This window comes from Ostrea edulis, chromosome 8 (assembly GCF_947568905.1).
Source record: "Ostrea edulis chromosome 8, xbOstEdul1.1, whole genome shotgun sequence".
In the NCBI taxonomy this organism is placed as follows: Eukaryota; Metazoa; Mollusca; class Bivalvia; order Ostreida; family Ostreidae; genus Ostrea; species Ostrea edulis.
This window is the reverse complement of record NC_079171.1, coordinates 43,150,936-43,166,376: the sequence shown is the minus strand read 5'-3', so window position 1 is coordinate 43,166,376 and position 15,441 is coordinate 43,150,936. Positions and strand designations below refer to the sequence as shown.

At 35.2% G+C, this 15,441-nt stretch overlaps 2 protein-coding genes across 2 annotated transcripts in view; one reads left to right on the top strand and one right to left on the bottom strand.

The window, feature by feature from the left end:
- LOC125662394 (uncharacterized) overlaps positions 1-15,441 on the top strand; it is a 1,158,266-nt gene that overhangs the window by 366,761 nt on the left and 776,064 nt on the right. The gene's annotated exons all lie outside the window — the stretch shown is intronic.
- LOC125661745 (uncharacterized) lies at positions 926-11,013 on the bottom strand. Its single transcript, XM_056146179.1, has 7 exons — positions 10,844-11,013; positions 10,222-10,521; positions 7,369-7,455; positions 7,141-7,219; positions 4,893-5,119; positions 3,936-4,056; positions 926-1,689 (listed from the first exon to the last, which is right to left on the bottom strand). The coding sequence occupies exons 1-7, from the start codon at positions 10,911-10,913 to the stop codon at positions 1,047-1,049; spliced, it is 1,527 nt and encodes a 508-aa protein (XP_056002154.1). The 5' UTR covers positions 10,914-11,013; the 3' UTR covers positions 926-1,046.

The window sequence follows — 15,441 nt, the reverse complement described above, 5'->3', positions numbered from 1 at the left end:
GATTGGATATGTTCCAATGAACTTGATATCAGGCATCACGGACTATTCCGCATCTGCTGCATACATGGATATTCTATTGAACCTACATGTACAGTAGGTGTTAAGGCAAATTAAAAACATCTGCTTTTGACAAACGGGATGACTTCGGATTTTTCATTGTCAATTATCCAGTTTTCTGTAGGAAAATGCAAATGGTGTTATATGTCTCTCATGTGACTCGATACGCGATATAAGAATCTGATTTGCAAATACATACAGTGTGTTGTATTCATCATAATGCAACGTATCAAATTCTGTCTGGCATGTTTCATACCACTTGTTATGCCGTTCTGTACATACTGATTTTAATGATGGAGTAATGAGATGGGTAATACCCTTCAATGAGTTCTTGTAGAAATTCAGGAAATCAATACGTCTGCACACAAAAGATTAACACCACTATTTTGTATTGTGGAATATACTACACTGGAAGCAAATGCAGCTGCGCTTAGACTGGGGAAAATTATGTGTCGTTTTCCTTGACACAAGCCTGACTCCGGTGTTCTGTACCTTCTATAAGTGGCCCAATGTGGTCCTGTTGATTCCAAATGGAAGGTGAAGATAACGAACAGTAATCAATCTTACAACACCTATAAGCAATACAAAATAGACAGTTGGGCAAACACGGATCTCTGAACACACCAGAGGTGGGATCAGGTGACTAAATAGAAAATAAATAGTTCGCATATCAAGATTTGATGTAATGGTTGCATTCACAAGAGTCCTGCACATTTCAGTAGTTATAAATTGGCGAATTTAACCGATATTGCTAATATGAAAATGTACCAGGAATCGAATCATTGACATCTGGCTGTGGTAGTTACTGACATCAAACCTTGGATATCCTGGAGGCGGTACTTTTACTTAGTGAAAACGAATAATCCTATTACGTTACATGAATACATTTTTTTTATTTCGTAAACATAAAACACAAATGACATAAACGTTTCTTTGATTTCTCATTCTAAAAGTCATTCACAAATTTTCACCATACAACTAAAAAAGTATCATGCAAAATCCTTCAGGAAACTGATACTGTTGCATGACTCGTAGGGACTGGTTTTCTTTTTCAATCGATACGTTGCATCGGAAGTGTCTTCACCGGTATTATGAGAATCAGGGAACAAATTTTGATCGCTGGTGTTACGATACACATGCGGCAGTTCTATTTTTCCCAGCGTGTCGGTCCTATCATTTCCACCGTCGGAACTCTTCCCACGAATATGTTTCTTGATCTTGTGCTCATTTAGAAAGGTCCTGTCGTTTACATCTTCGTAATGTTTGATTTCAAAATCTGGTACCGGATCCAGATAATCATCGGAAGTGTCTTCACGATGCATATTCAACATATTTTGATCACTGGTGTTAGGATACATAGCCAACGGTTCTACTTTTTCCAACGTGTTGGCCCTACCAATTCTACCGTCGGAACTCTCCCTATGTAAATTTTCGTTGATCTCGTACTCATTTAGAAAGGTTCTGTCGATTGCATCTTCGTCCGGTCGCCTCCTGGGTTTGGTTTCAATCTCTGATGCCTGATCCACGTAAACGTCATGATAAACTATCGGCAAAACGCTTTCATATTGATGAATAGTTTCTCTTGGTGTGACGTCATCAGTTCTGCCTGTAGATCTTGCTTCATGGCAGCAACTAGAAACAATAACATTAACCCAATAAATACAAATCTGTCGTAAGTGTAGTTTTACTTTCCAAAATCAAGCAATTCAACCATGAAGTAGATTGACAACCTCAGAATGTTAACATTCTAAGTTTCATTTATCACAAGTTCATTTCAAAACATTCAGTCTGTAATTAGTGACATACATATAGAAAAGGTAATGTCAATGAATAGAGATGATGTGGATAGCACTACTTTATTTAGATATTAAAAATAGATAAATTCAACATGGATCTATATTATACCGAAAACATGATTTAGTTATGCATGATGTTGTGTTGCATTGTAAATTATATAAGAATAATAGTTATGATTTCTACCTTGATCGAGATTCAATGAAGATAAAACTGAATAAAATTAGATAGGAATCATTACACTCGTTTATAAAAATACGTTTCCCATGACCTTTAGCACTTTTTAAAATATCTACTTTTCATTTATTCTATAATGCTCTTACAGATAAGGAAATGTTAATAGCATTATGTTGCAACACTGCAAACGCGATTCAAATCAATTGTTAATTAAATGAATGTACCTGTATGTCATGATAAAAAGAAATAGTAGAAACATTTTCTTTTGATTGATTGTATGTTGTTTAACTTTCCTCTCGAGAATATTTCACTCATATGGAGACACCACCATTGCCAGTGAAGGGTAGCAAAACTTAGGCCTATGCTCGGCGCTCACGGCCTTTGAGCAAGGAGGAATCTTTATCGTGCCACACCTGCTGTGACACGATACTTCGGTTTCTGCGGTCTCATCCGAAGGATCGCCCCATTTAGTCGACTCTTATGACAACCAAGAGGTACTGATGACCTATTCTAACCCTGATCCCCACGGGATCTTTCTTTTGAAAATATATATGATGTGCAATATAAATCGTAGACTTATTTTTCCTTTCGAAAGACTGAATCGTAACAAAAACGACAATGTTTTGCATGAACATTACTCATTTCAAAATTACATTCACCATCAGACTGTTTTTGTATGTTGTTTACCTTCCCCCTTTTATAGATGTAAATGAAAAATAAACTTTTTAACGGACATGATTATATTTACGAGCTAGAAAACCTATATATATATATAAGAAATTACTGATCATATTGAGACAATATGAACTCCTTATAAAGAAATAAACCTACTAAAGCTACATCACTCCATACGAACCTTTGAATATGCATCACAATACACCCGAATCCATGAAAGACGAAGATAACGAACAGTCTCATAAATCTCACAAGGAAGGAAAATCAAAGAGTTGTAAAAACATGGTTCCATGGACACGACAGAGGTGGGATCAGGCGCCTTGGATTAGTAACCACCCCCTGTCAACCGATCACACCTGCTATGAGTCCTGTGTATTACTCTGCTTACCTGATGAAGATATAGAGCTCACGGCTGGTGTGATCGGTTGACAGGATATTACTACCTGGTCCCACTTCTGGTATATCCAATGACCCACATTTGCCCAACTCTCTAATTTCTATCCCTTGCATGGGTTATGAAAGGAGGGTGCGTGTTCATGGATAACGATAAAACCTTAGTAGGTAAATGGATGTTTTCCATTGAACAGATTCAAATCAAATTTGAGAGATAACAAAACATCTGCTGTAATTTTCTGATGTAGATATATCTGTTATTTAATGAATAAAGTAAATATCAATAAAATAAGACAAAGGTATTGATCTTGGCAAAGTCAGACATCCGAACGGAAGAGCGTGCACTGATAAAAGCATGTATTAATCTGTGAAAAGCGGCCAAATGGATGATAAAATGATGGAAGTAAAAGGAATAATCGATACACAGCAAAACCTTGATGTACATGTGACAAGAACAGTGTTCTGATGATGTGCTTATGTTTGCTAATGCTCCGAGAAGTAGAAGACCACTATTATTTCATGCAAATACGAACCCCCGTATCCATGATGTCATTACCATGAAAAATCGTGTTTGTTTGTAACACTTGAAAATATTCTCACTCAAAAAAGGGAAATCGTATTCTTGTATAATTCAGTCATATTTAAGGGAATGAAGTGCGCAAGTGACTCCATCAATTAATAAAGGTACTCATGATCACAGTGTCACGGAATCTCCACTATGGTCTGAAATCCAGTTGTGTTAATGCAAAGTATGAAAAGGCAAGTTGTGTAATTTTCCTTTTTAACGCTAGGTATCAAAATATCACTTCATATACATCTTACAGTCGTTATAAACTCACCTTTCACAATTTAAGGTGTTTCTTCTTCTGGCATAGTATATTGACATCAGAACAAGGATAAGCACAAGCACGATGATTCCTGCAGTGAGACCACCTTTGTCGTCTTCTCTTTTCTGTATTCCTACGACATAAAAATTGATTCATGAAGCTACAGCACCGAAATATAGTATCTATAGTGAATTGTATGTATAGAATAACTTATTTTAAGTTGAAATTTTAATACTTCCTTCTATATGAAATTTGAAAACTGATTTCCATTGTAAGTTGTAATCAACATTTTTATCCTGTGCCTGTCTCTGTATATACATTAATTGACTCTATATTGCCTCTTGTCCACTATAACTGTTATTTTCATGAAAATGAATTATAAAGCAAGTCCTTGCTCCTTGATGGGAAATGGACAGACCTAACTCGACCACATGAATATGTGTCGATTTCACATTCGGTTCAGAATATAGAAATCTTTCTATTTTTCTAAGATTCTAAAAATGTTGACACTTTATCTATTTTACATTTTATATAAGAGCTTTCCGTCGAGTCGGATATTGGCACTGAGGAGTAAATGATGTTAAAGGAAACCAGAATACGCATATGAAGTTCTCGTGTTAGTGTAGGCGACTACAAGGTCCTATCTAATCAAAATGGGGATACATCATAAGATGCTATGATATATAAACTCTAACCCCCAACCCCATTTCATCTCTTTATAATTCACTGAACTAATTCCACTATACCTAATTGCCTTCAGTCAAAGACATTTAATTGAGATTAATTTGGTTCTTAAGAGCTGAACTGACTAGAAGTAATTTTCTAGATTTATCAGAATATTCGCATTGTATATTTGTGACATTACATATTCGGAATACTAAGAAATGTTTGATTCTATAATTCACTTTAAAAGAACTCCAATAACTTTTTTATGGAGATTCCTAATTCAAATTTGTTTTCTAGAATTACCTGTTGACATGGACGTGTTTTCTAAAGTGTTTTCAATAGAAAGCAACAGCGGTGAAGTACTGTTGCCGTCTGCTGTAGTTGAAATGTTGCTGTCTGGTGGATAACTAATGTAGTGTACATCTGCACGAAATTTGACACTATCGGTCGTCCTTTTGGTAAAAATATTGATTGATGTCGTGTTTGTGGAGTTTTTGTCTTCTTCAACATCCGTCCGCTCTGCGAACAATCTAAATTCAGATTATATATACACATACAGTCAGTAATTAATTGATAGACTAAGTGATCAATTGATAATTTAATGCACAACCGACGGTGTACTGTAGACATGGTAAGATATTATCCGATCAGTATCTTGAAAACAGTTTGCTTTGCAGACATGAAACATGGTACAATATACATGTACACGGATTTTCATAAAATGATATCTCCTATTGGATTTGGGATCAAGCGTACAAAAATTAAGGGTTAAACTGGACATGGTAAGATGTTGTCTGCTCAATAGTTTGAGAACCATTTCTTCCACATACAGGAAGCGAGTACTCTGGATCTACATAAGTACTTGTACTTCATAAACCTTGAGATCACAAAGTCAAAGATCAAGGGTCAAACTTCTCATAGTAAGATATTGCTTCCTCAATATATTAAGAATATAGACAATATGGTACACTTACTCTATTGATTTTAAATTCACGGGACCAACAGTCAAGGGTCAAACTGGACATAGGAACATAATATTACTGCTTTCATAATATCTTGAGAATAACAATAAATGAAGAAAACGAACAGTGATATCTCCGGTAAATAGTACAAAATTATAGGTAGGTCAATTACGGACCCCTAGGTATACCAAAAGTGGGATCAAGTGCAGTTCACTTTGAGCGTTTTCATCTTGATCAGGAAGCCAAATCCAGTATATCAAGAACTACCTGATATGCAATTTGAATGAAACACATCAGACATTATTAATGAATATGTTTCAATTTCATTACTCTTCTACACCTACACTATCTTGGTCAGGTAAATGGAGTAATCCGTAATCAAAATTACATATATATTTGGATTGAGTCCTTTTCTTGACAGTACCATACTTGATACTACTTTAACTTAAAGCTGTATGACCCGATGTTCATGTCTTATTTTTGTACATAATTACTTTAAAGCACATTAATTACTTTATAAAGTTATTAACTTTCCCTTAATTACATGCTTGAAAACATCTGCATGTAAAAGAAAACAGTGAGATTATTATTTAGAAAGTAAATATAGTGGCTACATATATAAATCATCCCATAATAGACGTCTATAAATAGACCCACGCGCGTCAGGGGAATCCCAACATGATGTATTAACTCATACGCAACTAGTTTTAAGGCTGAAGGGGCGTAAAACAACGAATTACTAAGAGGTATTTGATATTTTTATTTCTATTAAACTTATGGTGCGGCACTGTTATAACAAAATACACAGCTTAACACAGATAAAACCAGCAATGATCTGAAAGTTTGAACTGGTCACGTGACTCACTTGAAATGGCAGAGTGACGCGGTTATTTGTAAACATCGATTTAAAATCAAATTATTTGGGTTAAAACAGGTGAAATAATTTATGATATGTCGTACAGTCTCATAACTACATACGTGCGATGATTTAATAGCGTTTTTACGAGATGGAAAAAAATATTGTAATTCGGACCATACAGCTTTAAGAAGTTGAAAACATCAATTTGATTTTGAGGTCACGGGATCACAATGTCAAGGACAACCTAAACTGGACATAGGAAGACATATCCGCCCGATAGGTGAAGAAACCTCTGCTTCACAATAATCAAAGTTGATACACTAATATATCCTAAAAATTAGATGACACCCATTGGTTTTAAAGTCATAATAGTGCAAGATAATGACTAAAATCATTTGATATTTGGAAACATCTGCTGAGAAGATAAGACTTAGCATTGTGGTTGTCACTTCTTACTAATAGATAATCCACATTTCACTACCTTTACAAATTATCTAAATTTAAAGTTGATCCTTTTCAAAATTGCTACACAGGGACATGCATGCAAGTGTTTCTTAAACAGTTTTACTGATTGATAGATACGTAAACTTTATAGAAACAGAGGTTTAATTTTGGTTCCTTTTGTACATACAACAGTGCTAAACCTATTTTTATCTAATTGCTTACAGTGATGTGTTTTTAAAAGGTTGCATGGGAGTGTGGGTAGTTGGTTCGATGTTAGCATTCATACCTTTTGTTATGGTTGAATGATGGATCAGAAATAACGGTGATGACATCAGGTGTTATGGTTTGATTTTCTTGATTTTCAACTACAAAGATGAAAGTGGATGCTTGATTATTTCCCCCAATTCGTTCATAGATATGCTTTTTTAAATAAAAATATCATACCGCTTTATCATTATTTATTTTCGCTAGTTAGAAAATTACCCAAAGATATTGATTGTTTTAGATACTGTACCACTTATATATATCGACTTCCTCTGTTTAACGTTCATTCTGTTTGTAAGTTCACAAGTAAAAACGCCTTCATCTTCTGTAGTGATACCTGTTGTTCAAAAGTTATATATCAAGAAAACTATTGTATGTGAAAGGTGAAGATAACGAACAGTGATCAATCCCATGCCTCCTATAAGCAATACAATATAGATAGTTGGGCAAACACGGATCCCTGGACACACTAGAGGTGTCAAAAGAAAAAGCTACAGGGATGGTTTTTGGAAAATGTCCAAACAATGACATCATGTGATCTTTTTGGAAGACTATAGCTTAATCATCGAAATATTTATATCGTCCTTTGTAATGTTTGAAATATGTTCATAACAAGTGAATATATGTTGGTTTTATAATATCATAATCTAATATAATGTGAATAAGCACATAACTTAATAAATAATGAGATCACGTTTGAAAGTTCTGATGTTTGATGATGGGGTATATGTGTTCTAAGACCAACTTTAGTACTATAAGAAAATAAGCGTGATAAGGTATGACAAATATGAGTATTTTTTTCAACTCAGGGGTTATTTACTCTATCTAAATAAAAACAAACTGTTTGATTGACATTTGTTTCAAAAGGATGGGCCTATCTTAAGCAAGAATTGAAAAATAAAACAAAGATTGAATTGTTGCGAATTAAAATACGCTGAACTGCAGATATTCCAAAGAAGGAATGTATATTCTAAATGATTTCCTCGTCTTCTGTGTAACAATCGTCAATACAAAGCATTATTTATACCACAACAGCATCCGTTTGTGGGGACCTTGATCTACTTCATCAAGTACAGGAAAGTTGTTTGTATATCATTATCTGAATTTCCCATTACAAAAAACACCACCAAAATAATGATTTTCTTCTAAAACCTATTGTAATAATGCGTATGAATGAAATGTGTCTAAATAAGAATTTGGGTGATATTTCTATATCTGTTTTGGGTGTTTTTTAATGGACTCTGAGTTTTAAAAAAATATATAGCGCCCCTTCTATTTTTAGATAAACATGGTGTGTCACAGTGTCTTGAATTCATGTGACGCTGTTCCGAGAAATCATCGCATGTACTTTTCTTTAAAAAAATATTTAGGTCAATCGTTCCTCCATTTTGAATAAGGGGATGCAAAAACATCTTAATCAGGAAGTCTTTCTGTATTAATACTCATCGAATATCTATACGAGGTGGTGACTGATATGAATAATCATTAAAGCGTTCTACGTGTATAATGACATGGGTATTTGCGGCGGTGTAAAACATAATACCAGGTGTAGAATCGTGAATGATGAAATTCTAATTTATTTGAATTGATTTTATTGCACTTTGAAGAATAAATAAAGAGCAGGCACTTATTCGGCAACGTTGGACGCCTTCTTCATATAAGTACATGTATATAAAACCGCGGAACATTAATTGGCAAGATCTAACGTTTTGTAGCTGTTATATTTTACAGACTAAATACAAGGCATCACAAAGGTAGGATTCAGCGCGGACGACTGTGAAGACATTAGATTGAAATAAAATACTACCGTTTTCAATCCAATGTTTCACGGTCGTCCTCGCTCAATCGTACCCGCCCTTTTCATTGTGACGTCAAATGTTTTGACAGTCATGAACGCAGTATTTCTCTATATTGCCAGTTAAAGCCGTGGTCTTTTAAATGATATCTCCAAAGACCTAACATGTTTTTTAAATCATTTTTGTGGCGTGGCATACAATCATTTCTCTTTGAGAATTATAATTTTCAAATATATGTCTTAAAATTTACAAGTATCTGATGGACACCAATGCATTTCAGAAGATATTCACCTGATACCTCCGAAACATGTAAATGCAAAGAGAATTCAAACTGACTTCAAAAACTACAACTCCAATCCAATATTTCCACGGTCGCCCGTGCTCAATCATACCTACCCTTTTCATTTGTGATGTCAAGTGTTTATACTGCAAAAGATAACAGTAAAACGCTGTATATTTCCAATCTTGTCAATTAATGTCCCCCAGCATTTAATAGAGTAAGTTAATTCAACGTTACGGGTATGAAAGTGGTCATTACTTACACAGGGTAGAACACTGAAATTGACATACCATACTTACGTGTACAGTTAAATAAATCAACAGACACATATTTCAATAAAAGATTCATGTAATATTATTTTCAGATCTGAAACATTTTAGTTAAGTACTTTGATATAGTTAAGAAATTGATATATAGATCATTTTCAATTACCACATATCTGAAACCTTTTTAACTTCGCCATGAAGGTTATCGAAAGGGGAGGAGGCGATAAATGTAACAGAGAAATATATTACAGACACAGCCACTTAAATTTCAATTTACATCCTTTCTGTGTTTCATGCGTCAATGTGAAAACGTCTGTCTACTCAAAATGCGATGGAATCATAGATTTAAAGGAGTAAAAAGAAATGTGTATCTTTGTGGGAAAGTATCCCTAATCCTCCACTTGCGATACAATTCAAAGTCTGGTAAGTGTTTCCACGACACATAAGATGTACAAACCACCAGTTCCCTAACGTTTCCCTGTGAATTCTAACGTTTCAATGAAAAATATGTAATGTTTGCATTTTGTCCAGCATCCCAAATATGTTTCATACTTAACAAACTTTATAAATTGCACATGGGCTTTAGAGGAAAATAAATCGTGCAGGTAACCTTTACCGATTATTTTGCATGAAACATACAGAAGAGAAATAGTATTCCTTGGCACCATTCCTTCCGTCATCAAACACGTGAACAATATATCTGTATTGATCATCACTGCATGTACTGCTTTGGATTCTACAATAAAAAGTAATATCCTCACCTGTGATTTGAATGGTAGAGACAGCTCCTATATTTCTGACTCCGATGCTGGCGGAGTATCGATGGTCATTGATGACGTCATTCATCAGCCTCGTGTATGCTTGTGTGAGTTTCATTTCATCTTTAAACCATACAATATCGTAGCCATTCATGATATCGAGCACAGAGGCATTGTAGAGCAAACAGTCGATGATCACTGTGTCACCAGCGGTTAACAGGCTGTTGTTAGCTTGGATGTCGAAGTTTGGAAACTGTGCCGTGGTTGATTTTATGATCAAAGCAGAACAAATGATGAAAACAACTGAAAATGAAAAGTAATCTAAGAAAGCACCAATTTTACTCTCACTGTAGTGGAAAATCGGTACTCTTACATGTAAAATATATCATGGCTGACTTATTTTCAGAAATTCAAATGTCCACAAAAATATCAGTGATGTATATTTGTACCTTGAATTCGTATTATGTAACCGGCTAGCTCAGAGGGTTAACGTTCAAAACAACATCAACAACAACGACAAAACAACAAAAGTGCAACAACAAAATGCAAACAACAATGGCAACGTGTTTGTAAGGTCACTGTGATATTTAAAACATAAGATATAACTTTGAATATGTGTCCATACCTGAATATAATGTCCACAGTTCTCTGGCCATCTTGCGATGATATAAAGCATCTATGAAATCATATCTCATTAAATTTGTATCTTTTCCCCATAAGTATTTATTAATAGAGTAGATAAAAATATATCTGGTCTCATGTAAAATACCGATGTACAAGGACGGATATAATTTCCTCAATAATTTTAGCTGAGATATATTAAAACATATATACAGTCTAATATACGACGACCCTACTCAAAACAACACGTGTGTGTTTTTAAAAAACATATGATGTATGTGATGATTAAGATAACTTTTGAAATAACTGATAAATTTCCGAAGAGCAATTGTTGCTATGAACGATCTCAAGTATTAAGGAAATTCTTTTGAGTATTCCTATAGTCTAATGTTTAGACTTCTCCATATGAGTGAAGAATTCTCGAGCAGGACGTTAAGAAATATGTAAGCTACCACCCCATTGTTTACAGTTTTCTCTTTTGTGACGAGAAGGTGGTGAATTTGAATCCTGCTCGTGCTTTACCTGCGTCAATCCTAGAACGTGACACTGTTCCATTGCTAAGTCAGAAGTGAGAGTTGTGGGTCTTTTAGATGAGAGGGTACAGCCAGAGTCCCTTGTCGCGGTAGGCATTGGAACGAATGATACGACCCCAAGCGCCAAAAGTACGTCGAAATATGTTGATCAACTGCGAATGTAAATAATGATGCCACGAAATGATTACAAAAGCCGGTCACGTTAGTCCTGGACTAGAAGTTATAAAATGTTTACCGTAATCATGCTCAAACTCAACCATGTTTGTTTTCAATACAACTCAGAGCAAGCTCCGAGCATACTCAAACAATCATTAACATGCACTGGGATTCAGTATGAGAATAATTTCATCAGTTTTATAACCACGTTTCAGTACGAGTACGATTTAAAGCACGGAATTCGGGTTTGAGGATAAAAACGAACTCAAACGTTTATAACCTTCAGGCCAGATGTTAGTTAGGGACTGCATTCCATTCTGGACAACGGCGCATTATCAGACGAAGGACGCTTAACATGGATGTGTAGCAACTGTTCCTTAGCCAAGCGCCCGACAGTAGAACAGAAAAGAAAGCGTCTTTGGATTACATGCATGTCCTTAAGATTTCAGGCTTGGTGTCACGGGAAGCGTTGAAGCGATCAGAATTTCCTACTGCTGCGTTTTTGAGAGTCGTGGATGAATTGGTCAATATTTGTAGTTCTTCACCTAAAGCTGGTGACGTTCAAAGTAAAACTTCTCTAAGGTAAATTTAATTGTTTTGTTCATCGACGTATGAACAATTCAATATGTTATTTTTTCCTCTTTCTGTCCCCCCCCCCACTTCTTACTTTCACTCTATTCCTCCTCACACCATTCCCTGTCCACCGTATCTCATAGACAAATACTGCCCTGCAAAAAAATATTTGGTCATGTGTTATATACACAAAATAGCATTCGTGATTTGACACACGTTTTTTGTATTTGTATCAATATTTCACACAGAATGTTAAATTCCCAATAGTAAAAGGTGAAGATAACGAAAAGTGATCAATCTCATAACTGTAGTGGCCTCTGATGTATAGTGTACATCAATCATTTTCACTGTCGTTTTTATAGTACCGACTCTCAAGTGGATGCACATCTCATTTACTATACTTTACTGTGTAGTTCAAGTACAATGTATATATAATGCAGTGAAATCATGTTTCTACTCTGAATTAATATAAAATGAAAAACTCCTCTTCTGTAACTTTTTGTAAACTGCTTTTAATTGAATTTTATGATATTGACTTTTAAATTATTGAAAAGACATAGATATCTGATTGGAGAAAAGATCATGTTGCATGAAATACAGTGAAGACAAAATTTACCAAATATACAACATGCTGTTTCTTTACTTTGTTCACGTGCAGGTGCATGCACGTGCATATGATGCTCATGTAAAACTTATACGGTAGCAATTTTGATGCACCAGATGTGCATTTCGACAAATAATGTCTCTTCAGTGATGCTCAAGCCGAAATACAGGAAATCCGAAATAACAAGAAACTTGTAAGAACTAAAAAGATTATTAGAGTGCCAAAAACTGAAGTCAAATTCGTCTAAGGATCAGAGCTATGTGTGAAGAAGATAAGTTTGAAATGAATTTCTAAATTTTATCACAGAAATTAGATATACATCCGTATTTTCAAGCTAGTAACGAAGCATTCAGCTACTGAGCTGTAGAGACCCTCGGGGACCAACAGTCCACCATCAGAAGCCTCGAACCAGGGGTCGTAATGTAAAACTTATACCTTACCAATTCTACTCATGTAAATATATATATACTTTTTAATTAAGTAGAAGCGTCAAACCAATAACAAAGATATGCTTTAAAAGGCTTATCAATACGGGATATTGGAATTATATTTTTGGAACTCTTCAGAAAAAGAAGTTACGAAAATTATGCGTCACTTTGGCAACTCTTGTACAAAGATATTAGTGATGGTTTGAGGATTATCTCCCTCGCGCATAGCTCTTATTCTTTGACGAATTTGACTCCACCTTTTTGGCACAGTTTTTCCCTATAATACATGTAGCTCTAAAACTTCATAGTTATTTCGTATTTCAAACATTTCGGTTGAGCATCACTGAAGAGACATGGTTTGTCGAAATGCGCATCTGGTGCATCAAAATTGGTACCGTATAAGTTTTATACTAAATGCGACTCATTCCTGATACAAAAATATCTGCTCGATTTTGAAGATCATTTATATGATATAAATAATCGCTATATGTCCATGTATTTCCAGACACGTACAGGCAACATCATGTATACCCCCCACCCTCCCCTCATACACTTCTGCCCCTTCCTGTTTTCTTGATATGTGACGTATTTGTACGTTTATCGTGTTGTTATGACATGTAAGGTTTGTTATTAGTATATGAAAAGATTGATTTATTAGCTGTTCATTAAGTGGCGGTGAAGGGTAGTGGAAATGCAAGTTGAACTGACGAATTGAACTGTACTGAAGGATCCCCCCTTACGATTTTAGGGGTTTGTCAGAACTGTTTTCTTGCTAATTACGATTCTTTCCTACAAATATAACGGCAACTATTTCTCCATTTGCACCCCACCCCTCAACTTAAAAAAACGACGTCTGAGCTCACTATATCTAAATGATACTAAGTAAGTACTTGTCTACTGAAAAGTTGCCCAAGTCAAGGAAACTTGAACTTAGTGATTATACAATTCCACTGAATTTTAATTTTAGTTGGCATATTACAGTACCATGATAGTTCAGAAATTCTTGAATACAATGAAATCAAACCTGTGAATTATCATGATAGATTTCTCTTTGTCTAATGCCATGCTTGTAATGGCCTCTACGATATCTGGTTCCCGTGGTTGTGAAGTGTTGGAGTAGACGGATTCATCTGATACCATTGGCTGGATGATGCAGACTTCCACTTCTTTATCGTTATCATGTTATACAAATTAAAACCGCATTGATTTATCTAGAGAATTCATAGGAAAACTAATCAAACTGTCATATTCTGATACTGAATGCATATTTAACACAATCATGTAGACCTCCTGAACATACACTAAACCATGCATAACATATTTCATAATGATAAATATTATTGCTGTACAGAAAAGAAGTCATGAAACAAAATAGATATGTACTATTTTGATATAAAGTTTCCTATCTCCAGAAATCACAACAATTGTTATGTTTACTGATCGGATATATCGGCATCGTGTCATTGTGAGAGATACATTTATCTGTCCGTGACGTCTGCATACATTTCCGAAGCTACTCTACTTCAGACATGACATTGAACCTGACGAATCATCTGTCACATTCAATGATCAGCAGGTGTCTGTATCTGTATAGCAATCTCTGTAGTAGATATCTTCCTCCTAACACTGTCAACTCACCTGTTTGCCTTTTTCACCCCATATGTAGTAATCAGTCATCCAAAAAATTATCCTGTGGGGATTCGGGTTAGAATAGGTCCTCGGTACTCCTTGGTTGTCGTAAGAGGCGACTAAATGGGGCGGTCCTTCGGAGGAGACCGCAAAAGCCGATGTCCCGTGTCACAGCAGGTGTGGCGCGATAAAGATCCCTCCCTGCGCCGAGCATAGGCCTAAATTTCGCAGCCCTTCGCTAATAATGGTGACGCCTCTACATGAGAGAAAAATTCTCGAGAGAGAGGGCCACTAAACAGTGTACAATCAATTATTACAATCCAAAACATAACAGTTAAAGAAAACATGACTTTGTTAAACACCACTCTGATTTACACACAGGGGTCGTTGCTTTATATTCATTCTTAAGATTCAAAACATTATCAGAGCCATTTTTGTTTCATTTTATTCAGAATGAAATATTATAGTATGATTGAAACAAATCGCATAATCTCAACACTATGCAATTCAACACGTGTACATGCAATGTATATTTATAACAGATAAAAGATCATCAAAGCTTAGTAATATATATATATATATATATGTGTGTGTGTGTGTGTGTGTGTGTGTGTGTGTGTGTGTGTGTACTAAAATGATGTTTAAAAAATGAACAGAGGAATGCAACGTATAATCTAGG